The 18,918-nt window shown below is 46.0% G+C and overlaps 1 protein-coding gene across 4 annotated transcripts in view; it reads right to left on the bottom strand.

The window, feature by feature from the left end:
• The window catches only part of LTC4S (leukotriene C4 synthase), a 174,252-nt gene that overhangs the window by 10,271 nt on the left and 145,063 nt on the right, over positions 1 to 18,918 (bottom strand). For all 4 annotated transcript variants that reach the window (XM_040440946.1, XM_040440965.1, XM_040440956.1 and 1 more), the window contains exon 4: positions 18,653 to 18,723. In XM_040440946.1, coding sequence (XP_040296880.1) covers positions 18,653 to 18,723 — 71 coding nt within the window. The remainder of the gene's footprint in view (positions 1 to 18,652; positions 18,724 to 18,918) is intronic.

Below are 18,918 nucleotides of genomic sequence, written 5' to 3'. Positions count from 1 at the left end.
AAGGTGTCCTCCACATCCCTGCAGTGATCAGTGCCTCCTCCCCCCATATACTATGTGTGCCCCCCACCTTATATACTGTGTGCCACAATATGCAAGTGCCCCCCCAAGATCTGGACCACAATTAGCCAGCAGCATAGAGGGGTCATTTATTATCAATGTGAGGCACATGATGTTATTACTTTTTATTTACTTTATCACTTTAGTCCCTCCATGTGTTCCACATTAACAGTAAATGACCCCATGAAGTACATCCTTACATAATGGGCAACAATGGGGTTAATGTGTGGCTACATGATGAGGTTACTTTGTATTAGGCTGGGTTCACACGGGCGTTGCGGGTGACGTGCGGGAAAAGCTGCGGGTGCATTGCGGGAAAATGCACAATTTTTTCCCCGCGAGTGCAAAGCGTTTTACTGCAATTTGCACGCGTGTGAAAGAAATCGGCTTGTTTGGTACCCAGACTGGAACCCGAACTTCTTCACAGAAGTTCCGGTTTGGGTTAGGTGTTGTGTAAATTTTATTATTTTCCCTTATAACATGGTTATAAGGGAAAATAATAGCATTCTTAAAGGGAGTCTGTCACCAAAATTTGACAATATAAACTGCTTACGTGGCGATCTAGCACAACTACATAAGATTCCAATGGTACCTTTGTTGTGTTCTTGTGACTTTCACAAGCTGAAAAAACATAGTTTTATCTATATGAAAATGAGGGCTCGCAAGTGCACAGGGGCAGGGTTCTTGTTGTAGGTGCCCAGGCTGCTCTGCCTTCTTTTCATATTACCCCTCCCCAGCCTCTTGCTGGTCCCGCCCTATAAGGCTGTTTAATCATCCCAAGTACCGGCCAAAATCCGGCGCGTGCGCAGTTCACCGCCGGCCCGGGGATGCGCACTATTATGCCCATTGTGGGGAGCGGCATCGCTTTTAATGCGCCAGCGGACCGGAAGCAAGCAGGGAGACTGGAGGCAAGCCGAGCAAGAGAAAGCTAAGTATATCCACATTGCAGTGCGCATGCCCGGGTCGGCAGTGAACTGCGCACACGCTGGATCTCGGACGGTACTTGGGATGATGAAACAGCCTTACATTGCCATGTTAAATAAAGTACCTTATTTCCTGCAGTGGTCTTCTTACTTTATTTCGTTTTGTCATTTTGATAAAAAAGCTCATTTTCTGATATGCGAATGAAGCTCCAAGGTACCCAGAGGGGCGTTTTTTTCCTCTCTGGAGCCCAGTAACGCCCCCCTGCAGTGCCCAGCCCGCCTTAATTTGAATCCCAAGAACGCCTCCTGATCCTGAAATAACCTCCCACAGCCCTGGCAAACGGTTCCGCCCCCTCGCCACATCATCTTTTACTTCGGCCGCCAGAAATCTCAAATCTTGCGCAGGCGCAGTACCGCCTGCGGCCTGGGCGATCATCAAGCTCCTGAGGCAACAGCGCTCAGATTACGTCACTGGGCTCGGCGCATGCCCAGTGAGACTTTTGAGGCTGTTGCCCTCAGGAGCTTGATGATCGCGCAGGCGGTACTGCGCCTGTGCGAGATTTCTGGGGCATTTCTTGAAGGTAGAAGATGACGTGGCGAGGGGGCGGAACCGTTTGCCGGGGCTGTTGGAGGTTATTTCAGGATCAGGAGGCGTTCTTGGGATTCAAATTAAGGCGGGCTGGGCACTGCAGGGGGGCATCACTGAGCTCCAGATAGGAAAAAAACGCCCCTCTGGGCACCTTGGAGCTTCATTAGCATATCAGAAAAAGAGCTTTTTTTTATCAAAATGACAAACTAAAATAAAGTAAGAAGACCACTGCAGGAAATAAGGTACTTTATTGAACATGGCAATGTTGAAAGCTTAAAATGCTAAAAGCAGGTGACAGATTCCCTTTAATACAGAATGCTTAGTAAAATAGGGATGGAGAGGTTAAAAAAATAAATAAAAAATTTACTCCCCTCATCCACTTGTTCGCGCTGCCCGGCTTCTCTTCTGTCTTCTTCTTTGATGACCTGGGAGGAAAAGGACTTTTGATGACGTCACTGGGCTCATCACATGGTCCATCACATGATCCATCACCATGGTGATGGGTCATGTAATGGACCATGTGATGAGCGTAGTGACGTCACCAAAGGTCTTTTTCCTCCCAGGTCATCAAAGAAGAAGACAGAAGAGAAGCCCGGCTGCGTGAACAAGTGGATGAGGTGAGTTAAAAAAATTTTTAACCCCTCCATCCCTATTTTACTAAGCATTCTGTATTAAGAATGCTATTATTTTCCCTTATAACCATGTTACAAGGGAAAATAATAAAGATCGGGTCCCCATCCCGATTATCTCCTAGCAACCATGCGTGAACATCGCACCGCATCCACACTTGCTTGCAGATGCTTGCGATTTTCACGCAGCCCCATTCACTTCTATGGGGCCTGCGTTGCGTGAAAAACGCCCAATATCGAGCACGCTGCGATTTTCACGCAACGCACAAGTGATGCGTGAAAATCACCGCTCATGTGTACAGCCCCATTGAAATGAATAGGTCCGGATTCAGTGTGGGTGCAATGCGTTCACCTCACGCATTGCACCCGCGCGGAAAACTCGCCCATGTGAAGGAGGCCTTAATCCCTTCCTGACATGGTGATTTTCAATTTTTTACTTTTTTATTTTTCTGTTCACGCAACTGTATGAGGACTTGTTCTTTGCGGAACAAGTTACACTTTCTAATGGAACTATTTTATATTGCATACGATGTAGGTTTTGTTTTTATGTTGTTCGCTATGCAGTAAAAACTGACCAGTTCCCTTCATTCTCTGGGTCAGAACAATTACAATGATACCACATTTATATTGATTATCTTATGTCTTAATACTGAAAAAAAAATGTAAAAAATAAATTTGTCTTTTTATCGCCATATTATGACCTTCATAACTTTTCTATAGTTATATCTACGGAGGTGTGTGAGGGCTCATTTTTGCAGAACAATCTGTAGTTTTTATTGCTACCATTTTTGTATATGATAATTTTTATTCAATTTTTGGAGGGAGAAGAAGCGCCGAAAAAACAGCGAATCGGCAATTTTTATTGTTTTCCTGTTACGCCATTCACTTTATGGGATAATTTTTTTTATATTTTAATAATGTGGGCGTGTTTGAACATGGCAATGCCTATGATGTTTATTTTTTTGATTATTTTTATTTTATTTTTGGTGATTTGAATGTTTTTTTATTTTAATTTTTTCAAAAATTTATTTTACTTTTTTTGAGACCGACAAGTGGTGCCCAAGATGCAATCATTAGATTGCAATAAGTATAAAATAAGGGAATTTTATCCATTACACTATACAAAGATCAGTGAATTAGAATTCAGCGCTGCCATCTGCAGGCCTGAATCATAATAGTAGTACAGGCTCTGGCTTATCACAGCAACAGAACGCCTTCCCCAATCTCAGCCAGAGGGAGGCATTCCTGCCTGAGAAGCGTGGGCTTCTGGGTTTTTTGCCTTTCAGATGCTGTGGTCACATTTGACCATGGCATCTGAGGGGTTGAATGTCCTCAATCGGCATTACTGCGCATCACAGACATTAGCCCCGGGTGTCTTCTGTATGAAACAGCAGGCACCTAATAGCTACGGCGCTTGCTCCACTCACAGGGGTTAATGTGAAAACGACACAATATAGAACATGCTGCACTTTTTCCTGAACACAAAGATGATGCGTGAAAAGGATCAGGATTCAGTCTGGATGTTGTATGTTCACTACACGTATAACATCCGGACAGAAAACACGTGTGAAAGAGGCCTAATAGTGAGTAACTCCATCATGTGCCTCACGTATTAAAGGGGTTATCTTATCATAGACAATGGGGGCATATTACTAGGATATTCCCCCATTGTCTTAAGGTGCGGGTCCCACCACTGGGACCCCCACCTATATCGAGGATGGAGCCCCGCAAGGCTGGAGGACTCCAGTCTGGCCACCACTAAGCCGGCTCCCCATAGAAGTGAATGGGAGCATACCACGCATGCACAGCCCCGCGCCCATTTATTTCTATGGGGCCGACGGAAATAGCCGAGCCAGCTATTTTTGCCGACCTCATAGAAAATGAATGGAGGGTGGCTGCGCATGTGCAGTGGGCTGTCCTTCACTTGCTGGGCTCCGTTCTCGATATAGGTGCAGGTCCCAGTGGTGGGACCCATATCCTAGTGATATGCCCCCATTGTCAAGGATGAGACAACCCCTTTAAGCCCATATTGTCCATTATGTGTAAGGCTGCGTTCACACGGGCGAGATTTCCGCGCGGATGCAATGCGGTAGGTGAACGTATTGCACCCGCACTGAATCCCGACCCATTCATTTCAATGGGGCTGTTCAGATGAGCGGTGATTTTCACGCATCACTTGTGCGTTGCGTGAAAATCGCAGCATGCTCTATATTCTGCGTTTTTCACGCACGGTTGCTAGGAGACCCGATCATTATTATTTTCCCTTATAACATGGTTATAAGGGAAAATAATAGCATTCTGAATACAGAATGCATAGTAAAACAGCGCTGGAGGGGTTAAAAAATAATAATAATTTAACTCACCTTAGTCCACTTGATCGCGATGCCCGGCATCTCCTTCTGTCTCCTTTGCTGAACAGGACCTGTGGTGAGCATTCATTACAGGTAAAGGACCTTTGGTGACGTCACTCCGGTCATCACATGATCCATCGCGGGCTACGCGATCAAGTGGACTAAGGTGAGTTAAATTTTTTATTTTTTTTTAACCCCTCCAGCGCTAGTTTACTTTGCATTCTGTATTCATAATGCTATTATTTTCCCTTATAACTATGTTATAAGGGGAAATAATACAATCTACAGAACACCGATCCCAAGCCCAAACTTCTGTGAAGAAGTTCGGGTTTGGGTACCAAACATGTGCGATTTTTCTCACGCGAGTGCAAAACGCATTACAAAACGCATTACAATAAAACTTCCCGCAACGAAACCCGCTCCTTTTCCCGCAACGCCCCGTGTGAACCCAGCCTAAGGAGGCAGTGCTTGATGGGGTTACTATTAGGCCCCTTTCACACGGGCGAGTTTTCCGCGCGGGTGCAATGCGTGAGTTGAACGCATTGCACCCGCATTGAATCCGGACCCATTCATTTCTATGGGGCTGTGCACATGAGCGGTGATTTTCACGCTTCACTTGTGCGTTGCGTGAAAATCGCAGCAAGCTCTATTTTGTGCGTTTTTCACGCAACGCAGGCCCATAGAAGTGAATGGGGCTGAGTGAAAATCGCAAGCATCCGCAAGCAAGTGCGGATGCGGTGCGATTTTCATGCACGGTTGCTAGGAGACGATCGGGATGGAGACCCGATCATTATTATTTTCCCTTATAACATGGTTATAAGGGAAAATAATAGCATTCTTAATACAGAATGCATTGCACAATAGCGCTGGAGGGGTTAAAAAAAAAGAAAAAATAATTTAACTCACCTTAATCCACTTGTTCGCATTGCATTGCACTGCACCCGCGCGATAAAAACGGAACGGAATCGCAGTCAAAACTGACTGCAATTGCGTACCTACTCGCGCGGGTTTGCCGCAACGCATCCGGACCTTATCCGGACACGCTTGTGTGAAAGAGGCCTTAATGTAAGGTACATGGTTTTATCAATTTAGACTTCCATGTGCCTCAAATTATTAGTAAGTGACCCCATCAAGTGCCTCCTCACCCCATGTTGCTCGCAGTCATAGGCGTGCGCACGGGGTGTTCCGGGTGTGCCTGGGCACACCCTAATCATCATCACCTCCGTGCTGCACTGCCATCTGCCAACTCCTGATGCGATCCTTCACATAGGCTTCAGGCTAGTGGTCTGAAGCCTATGAGACAGTAGAGCGCTAGAATGGATTTGCTCCAGGGGGTATGATGTCGGGAAAGAGGCGGAGTCTCGTCATACAGGGGGCGGGGCCTCAAGATGTGCAGGAGATTCAACTGAGCACGTTGTTGGAGAGAGGCGCAGAAGATTGACTGTTATGTGTACTTGGGGGGCTTTTTGCAGGGGCTGAAGGGAGGAGGAATAATCCTTGTACTGGAGACTGTATGTTAAATGGGTCTGAAGAGAGGGGGGTGAAGTGATATTATTTACATGGGGACTGTATGCTGGAGGGGCTGAAGGCAGAGAGGGTGATGTATTTTACATGGGACTGTATGTTGGAGGGGCTGAAGGCAGGCGGTGAAGAGAGGAAGGGTGATATTATTTACATGGGACTGTATGCTGGAGGGGCTGAAGGCAGGAGGGGTGATATTATTTTACATGGGGACTGTATGCTGGAAGGGCTGAAGGCCGGGGGAGTTTTGTATTTTACATGGGACTGTATGTTGGAGGGACTGAAGGCGGGGAGTGATGTATTTTACATGGGACTGTATGCTGAAGGGGCTGAAGGCAGGCTGTGAAGAGAGGAAGGGTGATATTATTTACATGGGACTGTATGTTGGAGGGGGCTGAAGGCAAGGAGTGATGTATTTTACATGGGACTGTATGCTGGAGGGGCTGAAGAGCGCCATAATTATTACGATTAGGGTCCATTCACACGTCCGTAGTGTTTTGCGGATTCGCAATACACCCGGCCGGCACCCCATAGAACAGCCTATTCTTGTCCGCAGCTGTGGACAAGAATAGGACATGTTATATTTTTTTCCAGAGCCGCGGACTGGAAGTTCGGCAGGCCTCTCCGGAAATGCGGATGCGAAGAGCACACTGTGTGCTTTCCGCATCCATTCCGTCCCCATAGAGAATGCATGGGTCCGCACCCGTTCCGTACAATTGCGGAATGGATGCGGACACATTCTGCGGACGTGTGAATGGAGCCTAATGCAGAGGGGGCCATTATAATATTAATAACACAGAGGGGCCAGTATATATTTTAATTAGACATAGGGCATTATACTCATGGGCACTACGGGTGGAGGGGAGGTCTGTTATCTGAGGATGATAGTAAAGTGAGAAATCTAAACATTTTTCTGGGAAACTCTGCAGAGACCCGGCTGATGGAAGGTATCATGGCGGTCTTATCACAGGAGACGTCACTGGATGTAACAGGTATGTGCTGCTGTACTCTACTGCATAGTGTGTACCATTATATGTAATGTCCATCCACATATCTGTTTGAGGGGGGATATAGGATTTGGCCCACACTGGCAAAGCCTGGCCCCAGACTTTAGGTCACACTGTACGTGTTCTGAATTCTGGGGCCTCACACCCATCTACTACATTATATGTACTCAGAGTTATCACTGTGTTATCTGAAGTGTTACATAGGACTGCAGGTGACATCTGCTACATTATCTGTACTCAGTTATCACTGTTATCTGTGGTGTTACATAGGACTGTAGGTGACATGTACTACATTATCTGTACTAAGAGAGTTATCACTGTCTTATCTGTGGTGTTACATAGGACTGTAGGTGACATGTACTGCACTATTTGTAAAAAGGGGCGTGTCCACAGGTTGGGGGGGGGGGGGCAATACTTGGCTTGCCCCGGGTGCTGGCAACCCACGCTACGCCACTGGAACTCTGCCCTGTATGTTCCCTGCTGCTTGCTACCCCTCCTCATTTGCACTCCTGTATAATGTTCCTGATAGCCCTCCTCAGTTATATTACTCCTGTATAATTTACCCTGATACCCCTTAGTTATATTACCTCTGTATAATAATGTACCCTGATACCCCTTAGTGTATTTGTGTGTATTTGTATGTGTATGTGTGTGTGTGTATGTGTGTATATATATATATATATATATATATATATATATATATATATATATATATATATACGCGCGCTGTACTTTTCTTCTTTTCTCAGTAGCAAAATCAAATAAAAATTCTGGTATCCTGACAACTCTAGCTGCCATCTGTGAAATATACGGAAATCTAAAGATACATTCACAGGGGGCCTATTTTGAAAGCTGATGCACACCTTTGGAGGCTTTTTTTTTTTACTGAAATGCATGCATTTTGAAAGTTAATTTGTGTAATAGAGTTTTATTAATAATTGTGCCTTGCTTGTTTTCTGCAGTTTCTACAGAACATAGCTGAACTATGATCTTGGCATAAATAAGCTTAGAAGAACGTTCAGAAGAAAACAAGAGAGGCTGGAGATTACGATGTCAGATGGATCACTGGAAACAGCATTCTGCAGCTTGTTAGATACTGTGAAACACAGAAGCTGCAGAAGCTAAACAGTGCAAATTTTTTATAAAACCCTAATGCCAATATTATTTTCAGATATAAAAAAACTCTACTTCAATAAATATATGCCACCAAAGGTGTCCACAGCCTGTAATGTAATAGATTTCTGTAAGTGATCCAGCATGGTGCAGTTTGGGAAAAATATCACACATGCCTTAAACACTGTGCAGTTTTTGATCTGTGTGTGAACAAGAATCATATTGTGTGTGAATCAGACTTTTTAAAATCTCATTTCCTACAAATAAACTAATTGCAGAAGCTACCAGCCCGCAAAAAATACAGGAGGAATGAATGTCCATATATTGTATATTGCTAGCTCCCAAGGTACAAGTGCAATATCTACACTGTGCCTTCCCTTTCTGTATGAATCCAGGTGAGCACATAAGAAACAGTAGTGTGAATATAGGACCAACATACAGAAGACTGAGAAGAATGAAGAGCGGATCGGGCACTGGTGGACTGGGCACATCCATGTTGTGTGGATTAAAATGTATTATATGCATTAAAATTGAAAAAAATAAAATAAAAATACATGATACATTAGTTGTATAATACATAATGCAGGTAACAAATTCTGCCACTAGGTGGCAATGTGGCTACACGCTAGGACCAGTTTCACAATTTCTTACCGATTAATTTCGGGATATTTTAATTAACATAGTTGATAAGTCTCTAGGTCACTACTAATCATTAACCCTATGACAACCCACAAAAAACAACAAACTAGAATTTATCCACTGCGTTTATTTTAATTTACATAAGAACATCATCAGGAAAAGGGAATAAAAAACTCTATTCAACCCTTCCCTATCTTTGTAGCTATTTTCCCCTAATGTATCGGAGAACATACTCCGATATCAACCACATCTGAAGGAGAAAACCTAGGTATGCCTTTGTATATAAATAGGTGCAATATTACAGGTTTTACAGAGTATCAAAAGCCATATGCAAGAGCCCTGAGTCTACCAGGAGGCAAGAGTGTGAAAGGACTAGGATAAGATTATTAATTGATTATTTCTATTAATTCATCAATTTATTTTTATATAAAAGGAAAATGTTGAAAGTACACTCACCTAAAGAATTATTAGGAACACCATACTAATACAGTGTTGGACCCCCTTTTGCCTTCAGAACTGCCTTAATTCTACGTGGCATTGATTCAACAAGGTGCTGATAGCACTGTTTAGAAATGTTGGCCCATATTGATAGGATAGCATCTTGCAGTTGATGGAGATTTGAGGGATGCACATCCAGGGCACGAAGCTCCCGTTCCACCACATCCCAAAGATGCTCTATTGGGTTGAGATCTGGTGACTGTGGGGGCCATTTTAGTACAGTGAACTCATTGTCATGTTCAAGAAACCAATTTGAAATGATTCGAGCTTTGTGACATGGTGCATTATCCTGCTGGAAGTAGCCATCAGAGGATGGATACATGTTCTCATTCTGTTTACGCCAAATTCGGACTCTACCATTTGAATGTCTCAACAGAAATCGAGACTCATCAGACCAGGCAACATTTTTCCAGTCTTCAACAGTCCAATTTTGGTGAGCTCGTGCAAATTGTAGCCTCTTTTTCCTATTTGTAGTGGAGATGAGTGGGGTCTTCTGCTGTTGTAGCCCATCCGCCTCAAGGTTGTGCGTGTTGTGGCTTCACAAATGCTTTGCTGCATACCTCGGTTGTAACTAGAGTTGAGCGAACACCTAGATGTTCGGGTTCGAGAAGTTCGGCCGAACTTCCCGGAAATGTTCGGGTTCGGGATCCGAACCCGACCCGAACTTCGTCCCGAACCCCATTGAAGTCAATAGGGACCCGAACTTTTCGACACTAAAAAGGCTGTAAAACAGCCCAGGAAAGAGCTAGAGGGCTGCAAAAGGCAGCAACATGTAGGTAAATCCCCTGCAAACAAATGTGGATAGGGAAATGAATTAAAATAAAAATAAAATATATAAAAATAAACCAATATCAATTGGAGAGGGGTCCCATAGCAGAGAATCTGGCTTCACGTCAGCAGAGAATCAGTCTTCATGCCATAGCAGAGAATCTGGCTTCACGTCACCCACCACTGTAACAGTCCATTGTCATATATTTAGGCCCCGGCACCCAGGCAGAGGAGAGAGGTCCCGTAACAGAGAATCTGGCTTCATGTCAGCAGAGAATCAGTCTGCATGTCATAGCAGAGAATCAGGCTTTACGTCACCCAACACTGGAACAGTCCATTGTCAGATATTTAGGCCCAGGCACCCAGGCAGAGGAGAGAGGTCCCGTAACAGAGAATCTGGCTTCATGTCAGCAGAGAATCAGTCTGCATGTCATAGCAGAGAATCAGGCTTCACGTCACCCACCACTGGAACAGGCCACTGTCACATATTTAGGCCCAGGCACCCAGGCAGAGGAGAGAGGTCCCATAACAGAGATTCAGGCTTCATGTCAGCAGAGAATCAGTCTTCATGTCATAGCAGAGAATCAGGCTTCACGTCACCCACCACTGGAACAGGCCACTGTCACATATTTAGGCCCAGGCACCCAGGCAGAGGAGAGAGGTCCCGTAACAGAGATTCAGGCTTCATGTCAGCAGAGAATCAGTCTTCATGTCATAGCAGAGAATCAGGCTTCACGTCACCCACCACTGGAACAGGCCACTGTCACATATTTAGGCCCAGGCACCCAGACAGAGGAGAGAGGTCCCGTAACAGAGAATCTGGCTTCATGTCAGCACAGAATCAGTCTTCATGTCATAGCAGAGAATCAGGCTTCACGTCACCCACCACTGGAACAGGCCACTGTCACATATTTAGGCCCAGGCACCCAGGCAGAGGAGAGAGGTCCCATAACAGAGATTCAGGCTTCATGTCAGCAGAGAATCAGTCTTCATTTCATAGCAGAGAATCAGGCTTCACGTCACCCACCACTGGAACAGGCCACTGTCACATATTTAGGCCCAGGCACCCAGAGGAGAGAGGTCCCGTAACAGAGAATCTGGCTTCATGTCAGCACAGAATCAGTCTTCATGTCATAGCAGAGAATCAGGCTTCACGTCACCCACCACTGGAACAGGCCACTGTCACATATTTAGGCCCAGGCACCCAGGCAGAGGAGAGAGGTCCCATAACAGAGATTCAGGCTTCATGTCAGCAGAGAATCAGTCTTCATGTCATAGCAGAGAATCAGGCTTCACGTCATCCACCACTGGAACAGGCCACTGTCACATATTTAGGCCCCGGCACCCAGACAGAGGAGAGAGGTCCCGTAACAGAGAATCTGGCTTCATGTCGGCACAGAATCAGTCTTCATGTCATAGCAGAGAATCAGGCTTCACGTCACCCACCACTGGAACAGGCCACTGTCACATATTTAGGCCCAGGCACCCAGGCAGAGGAGAGAGGTCGCGTAACAGAGAATCTGGCTTCATATCAGCACAGAATCAGTCTTCATGTCATAGCAGAGAATCAGGCTTCACGTCACCCACCACTGGAACAGGCCACTGTCACACATTTAGGCCCCGGCACCCAGACAGAGGAGAGGTTCATTCAACTTTGGGTTGCCCCGCAATATAATGGTAAAATGAAAATAAAAATAGGATTGAATGAGGAAGTGCCCTGGAGTACAATAATATATTGTTAAGGGGAGGTAGTTAATGTCTAATCTGCACAAGGGATGGACAGGTCCTGTGGGATCCATGCCTGGTTCATTTTTATGAACGTCAGCTTGTCCACATTGGCTGTAGACAGACGGCTGCGTTTGTCTGTAATGACGCCCCCTGCCGTGCTGAATACACGTTCAGACAAAACGCTGGCCGCCGGGCAGGCCAGCACCTCCAAGGCATAAAAGGCTAGCTCTGGCCACGTGGACAATTTGGAGACCCAGAAGTTGAATGGGGCCGAACCATCAGTCAGTACGTGGAGGGGTGTGCACAGGTACTGTTCCACCATGTTAGTGAAATGTTGCCTCCTGCTAACACGTTCCGTATCAGGTGGTGGTGCAGTTGGCTGTGGCGTGGTGACAAAACTTTTCCACATCTCTGCCATGCTAACCCTGCCCTCCGAGGAGCTGGCCGTGACACAGCTGTGTTGGCGACCTCTTGCTCCTCCTCTGCCTTCGCCTTGGGCTTCCACTGGTTCCCCTGTGACATTTGGGAATGCTCTCAGTAGCGCGTCTACCAACGTGCGCTTGTACTCGCGCATCTTCCTATCACGCTCCAGTGTAGGAAGTAAGGTGGGCACATTGTCTTTGTACAGGGGATCCAGCAGGGTGGCAACCCAGTAGTCCGCACACGTTAAAATGTGGGCAACTCTGCTGTCGTTGCGCAGGCACTGCAGCATGTAGTCGCTCATGTGTGCCAGGCTGCCCAGAGGTAAGGACAAGCTGTCCTCTGTGGGAGGCGTATCGTCATCGTCCTGTGTTTCCCCCCAGCCACGCACCAGTGATGGGCCCGAGCTGCTTTGGGTGCCACCCCGCTGTGAACATGCTTCATCCTCATCCTCCTCCACCTCCTCCTCATCCTCGTCCTCCTCGTCCTCCAGTAGTGGGCCCTGTCTGGCCACATTTGTACCTGGCCTCTGGTGTTGCAAAAAACCTCCCTCTGAGTCACTTCGAAGAGACTGGCCTGAAAGTGCTAAAGATTACCCCTCTTCCTCCTCCTCCTCCTGGGCCACCTCCTCTTCCATCATCGCCCTAAGTGTTTTCTCAAGGAGACATAGAAGTGGTATTGTAACGCTGATAACGGCGTCATCGCCACTGGCCATGTTGGTGGAGTACTCGAAACAGCGCAACAGGGCACACAGGTCTCACATGGAGGCCCAGTCATTGGTGGTGAAGTGGTGCTGTTCCGCAGTGCGACTGACCCGTGCGTGCTGCAGCTGAAACTCCACTATGGCCTGCTGCTGCTCGCACAGTCTGTCCAGCATGTGCAAGGTGGAGTTCCACCTGGTGGGCACATCACATATGAGGCGGTGAGCGGGAAGGCCGAAGTTACGCTGTAGCGCAGACAGGCATGCAGCAGCAGGGTGTGAACGCCGGAAGCGCGAACAGACGGCCCGCACTTTATGCAGCAGCTCTGACATGTCGGGGTAGTTGCGAATGAACTTCTGCACCAGCAAATTCAGCACATGCGCCAGGCAAGGGATGTGCGTCAAACTGGCTAGTCCCAGAGCTGCAACGAGACTTCGCCCATTATCGCACACCACCAGGCCGGGCTTGAGGCTCACCGGCAGCAACCACTCGTTGGTCTGTTGTTCTATACCCCGCCACAACTCCTGTGCGGTGTGGGGCCTGTCCCCCAAACATATGAGTTTTAGAATGGCCTGCTGACGTTTATCCCGGGCTGTGCTGAAGTTGGTGGTGAAGGTGTGTGGCTGACTGGATGAGCAGGTGGAAGAAGAGGAGGAGGAAGCTGAGTAGGAGGAGGAGGAGACAGGAGGCAAAGAATGTTGCCCTGCGATCCTTGGCGGCGGAAGGACGTGCGCCAAACAGCTCTCCGCCTGGGGCCCAACCGCCACTACATTTACCCAGTGTGCAGTTAGAGAGATATAGCGTCCCTGGCCGTGCTTACTGGTCCACGTGGTTATGTGGACCTTGCCACAGATGGCGTTGCGCAGTGCACACTTGATTTTATCGGACACTTGGTTGTGCAGGGAAGGCACGGCTCTCTTGGAGAAGTAGTGCCGGCTGGGAACAACATACTGTGGGACAGCAAGCGACATGAGCTGTTTGAAGCTGTCTGTGTCCACCAGCCTAAATGACAGCATTTCATAGGCCAGTAGTTTAGAAATGCTGGCATTCAGGGCCAGGGATCAAGGGTGGCTATGTGGGAATTTACGCTTTCTCTCAAATGTTTGTGAGATGGAGAGCTGAACGCTGCCGTGTGACATGGTTGAGATGCTTGGTGACGCAGGTGGTGGTGTTGGTGGTACATCCCATGTTTGCTGGGCGGAAGGTGCCAACGTTGCTCCAGAGGCGGAGGAAGAGGCCGAGGCTGCAGCAGCAGAAGAGGCCGAGGCGGCAGCAGCAAAAGAGGTAGCAGGGGGAGCCTGAGTGACTTCCTTGTTTTTAAGGTGTTTACTCCACTGCAGTTCATGCTTTGCATGCAGGTGCCTGGTCATGCAGGTTGTGCTAAGGTTCAGAACGTTAATGCCTCACTTCAGGCTCTGATGGCACAGCGTGCAAACCACTCGGGTCTTGTCGTCAGCACATTGTTTGAAGAAGTGCCATGCCAGGGAACTCCTTGAAGCTGCCTTTGGGGTGCTCGGTCCCAGATGGCGGCGGTCAGTAGCAGGCGGAGTCTCTTGGCGGCGGGTGTTCTGATTTTGCCCACTGCTCCCTCTTTTGCTACGCTGTTGGCTCGGTCTCACCACTGCCTCTTCCTCCGAACTGTGAAAGTCAGTGGCACGACCTTCATTCCATGTGGGGTCTAGGACCTCATCGTCCCCTGCATCGTCTTCCACCCAGTCTTGATCCCTGACCTCCTGTTCAGTCTGCACACTGCAGAAAGACGCAGCAGTTGGCACCTGTGTTTCGTCATCATCAGAGACGTGCTGAGGTGGTATTCCCATGTCCTCATCATCAGGAAACATAAGTGGTTGTGCGTTAGTGCATTCTATCTCTTCCACCCCTGGGGAAGGGCTAGGTGGATGCCCTTGGGAAACCCTGGCAGCAGAGTCTTCAAACAGCATAAGAGACTGCTGCATAACTTGAGGCTCAGACAGTTTCCCTGATATGCATGGGGGTGATGTGACAGACTGATGGGCTTGGTTTTCATGCGCCATCTGTGCGCTTTCTGCAGAAGACTGGGTGGGAGATAATGTGAACGTGCTGGATGCACTGTCGGCCACCCAATTGACTAATGCCTGTACCTGCTCAGGCCTTACCATCCTTAGAACGGCATTGGGCCCCACCAAATATCCCTGTAAATTCTGGCGGCTACTGGGACCTGAGGTAGTTGGTACACTAGGACGTGTGGCTGTGGCAGAACGGCCACGTCCTCTCCCAGCACCAGAGGGTCCACTAACACCACCACGACCATGTCCACGTCCGCGTCCCTTACTAGTTGTTTTACTCATTGTTACCGTTCACCACAATAAGAAAAATATTATTCGGGCCAATGTATTGAATTAAAATTCAGGCCTTTTTTTTACAGACACCTAACACTGTCTGGCTATCTATTTAGGTACCGTATTACACTAATACAGGCACACAAGTAATGACAGATTTGGTTGAATATAAATGTGAGGCCTATTTTTTACGCGCTGTGTGACAGATATACCTTTAATCACAGAATTAGACTTGTATCTGCACTGTAGCGTGTGTTTTTCAGAATGACACTATCAGCACCTTCAATCTAAGATATCCTTTTTGGGATAGATTTAAAGTAGGCCTGATATAGCAAAAACTACTAATTTTGAGAACGGCAAATTTGGGAATAGTTTTTCAAACCAGAACAAAAACTGTGCTCTTACGGTCACTAAATATAACTTGACCAGCTAAAACTGTACTGATTTGGAGGAATAGAAATGTCAGGCCTATTTTTTACGCGCTGTGTGACAGATATACCTTTAATCACAGAATTAGACTTGTATCTGCACGGTAGCGTGTGTGTTAAGTTTTTCAGAATGACACTATCAGCACCTTCAATCTAAGATATCCTTTTTGGGATAGATTTAAAGTGTTAAACTGTGCTTTTACGGTCACTACAAATAATTTGACCAGCTAAAACAGTACAGATTTGGTTGAATATAAATGTGAGGCCTATTTTTTACGCGCTGTGTGACAGATATACCTTTAATCACAGAATTAGACTTGTATTTGCACGGTAGCGTGTGTGTTAAGTTTTTCAGAATGACACTATCAGCACCTTCAATCTAAGATATCCTTTTTGGGATAGATTTAAAGTAGGCCTGATATAGCAGAAACTACTAATTTTGAGAATGGCAAATTTGGGAATAGTTTTTCAACCCAGAACAAAAACTGTGCTCTTACGGTCACTAAATATAACTTGACCAGCTAAAACTGTACTGATTTGGAGGAATAGAAATGTCAGGCCTATTTTTTACGCGCTGTGTGACAGATATACCTTTAATCACAGAATTAGACTTGTATCTGCACGGTAGCGTGTGTGTTAAGTTTTTCAGAATGACACTATCAGCACCTTCAATCTAAGATATCCTTTTTGGGATAGATTTAAAGTGTTAAACTGTGCTTTTACGGTCACTACAAATAATTTGACCAGCTAAAACAGTACAGATTTGGTTGAATATAAATGTGAGGCCTATTTTTTACGCGCTGTGTGACAGATATACCTTTAATCACAGAATTAGACTTGTATTTGCACGGTAGCGTGTGTGTTAAGTTTTTCAGAATGACACTATCAGCACCTTCAATCTAAGATATCCTTTTTGGGATAGATTTAAAGTAGGCCTGATATAGCAGAAACTACTAATTTTGAGAATGGCAAATTTGGGAATAGTTTTTCAACCCAGAACAAAAACTGTGCTCTTACGGTCACTAAATATAACTTGACCAGCTAAAACTGTACTGATTTGGAGGAATAGAAATGTCAGGCCTATTTTTTACGCGCTGTGTGACAGATATACCTTTAATCACAGAATTAGACTTGTATCTGCACGGTAGCGTGTGTGTTAAGTTTTTCAGAATGACGCTATCAGCACCTTCAATCTAAGATATCCTTTTTGGGATAGATTTAAAGTAGGCCTGATATAGCAGAAACTACTAATTTTGAGAATGGCAAATTTGGGAATAGTTTTTCAACCCAGAACAAAAACTGTGCTTTTACGGTCACTAAATATAACTTGACCAGCTAAAACTGTACTGATTTGGAGGAATAGAAATGTCAGGCCTATTTTTTAGGCTCTGGGTGACAGGCTCAACTTGCCCCTGATGTAGTATATGGCCAAAAAATAACCACACTATTGATGGTTAAATGCACTTGGGTGACACAGGCTCAGCCTGCACCTGATGTAGTATATGGCCAAAAAATAACCACACTGTTGATCGTTAAATGCACTTGGGTGACACAGGCTCAGCCTGCACCTGATGTAGTATATGGCCAAAAAATAACCACACTGTTGATGGTTAAATGCACTTGGGTGACACAGGCTCAGCCTGCACCTGATGTAGTATATGGCCAAAAAATAACCACACTGTTGATGGTTAAATGCACTTGGGTGACACAGGCTCAGCCTGCACCTGATGTAGGATATAGCAAAAAATAACCACACTATTGATGGTTAAATGCACTTGGTGGTAGCTTGTGCTGACGCACCACAAGCCACAAAATGGCCGCCGATCACCCCAGAAAAAAGTGATATAAAAACGCTCTGGGCAGCCTAAAAAAAGTGAGCAATTCAATATCAGCACTTCAATGATCCACAGTTGGAGATCGATCACTGAATTAAGTCTTTTGGAGGAGTTAATCTGCCTAATCTCGCCCTAACATCGCAGCAGCAACCTCTCCCTATGCTTGAATCAGCAGAGTGACGTGCAGCGCTACGTGACCCAAGCTTATATAGAGGCTGGGTCACATGCTGCACTGGCCAATCACAGCCATGCCAATAGTAGGCAAGGCTGTGATGGCCTCTTGGGGCAAGTAGTATGACGCTTGTTGATTGGCTGCTTTGCAGCCTTTCAAAAAGCGCCAAGAAAGCGCCGAACAAGGAACCCGGACTTTTACGAAAATGTTCGGGTTCGGGTCCGTGTCACGGACACCCCAAAATTCGGTACGAACCCGAACTATACAGTTCGGGTTCGCTCATCCCTAGTTGTAACGAGTGGTTATTTCAGTCAACGTTGCTCTTCTATCAGTTTGAATCAGTCGGCCCATTCTCCTCTGACCTCTAGCATCCACAAGGCATTTTTGCCTACAGGACTGCCGCATACTGGATGTTTTTCCCTTTTCACACCATTCTTTGTAAACCCTAGAAATGGTTGTGCGTGAAAATCCCAGTAACTGAGCAGATTGTGAAATACTCAGACCGGCCCGTCTGGCACCAACAACCATGCCACTCTCAAAATTGCGTAAAAATCACCTTTCTTTGCCATTCTGACATTCAGTTTGGAGTTCAGGAGATTGTCTTGACCAGGAGCACACCCCTAAATGCATTGAAGCAACTGCCATGTGATTGGTTGACTAGATAATTGCATTAATGATAAATAGAACAGGTGTTCCTAATAATTCTTTAGGTGAGTGTATATTTCTTGAAAATGAGTACAAAAATAAAAATATATTTTAAACTGCAACAAAGCAGCACTAAATAACAGAGACTTATTTCCTCCTCCCATTTCAAATGCCAGAAGTAACAGACATGATAGGATCTGGTGCTCAGCAGCAGGGAACTATTTAAAGAAACTGGAGGGTCGGTTCTATCAGTGAGTATTTTTAACTACAGTACACATATTTTTAGATGGCTTGGTATTTCTGATCTTACCTTGATGGAAGAAGATCCCAGACAGCCAGAGCACCGCAAGGAACATTGGGAAATATTCTGTGCAGTTAACCCTGCAAAGAGGAATTCACAATCAGTAAGATTAACGGAAAATACTCTAATAAAGTGCATGCTGTACTGTGTTTCAATTGTTCACTATTTTAAGCTCTCTGCTGTCACCGCCAGCTCTCTGAGAAGGTCTGGGAGACGTTCTTCTGTACATCTTGCATGATGTTCTTTCTTTTGGTTTCACTTTGTCATCTCCTTTC

Source organism: Bufo bufo, chromosome 1, assembly GCF_905171765.1.
Source record: "Bufo bufo chromosome 1, aBufBuf1.1, whole genome shotgun sequence".
Classification (NCBI taxonomy): domain Eukaryota; kingdom Metazoa; phylum Chordata; class Amphibia; order Anura; family Bufonidae; genus Bufo; species Bufo bufo.
This window is presented reverse-complemented; position numbering and strand designations above follow the sequence as displayed.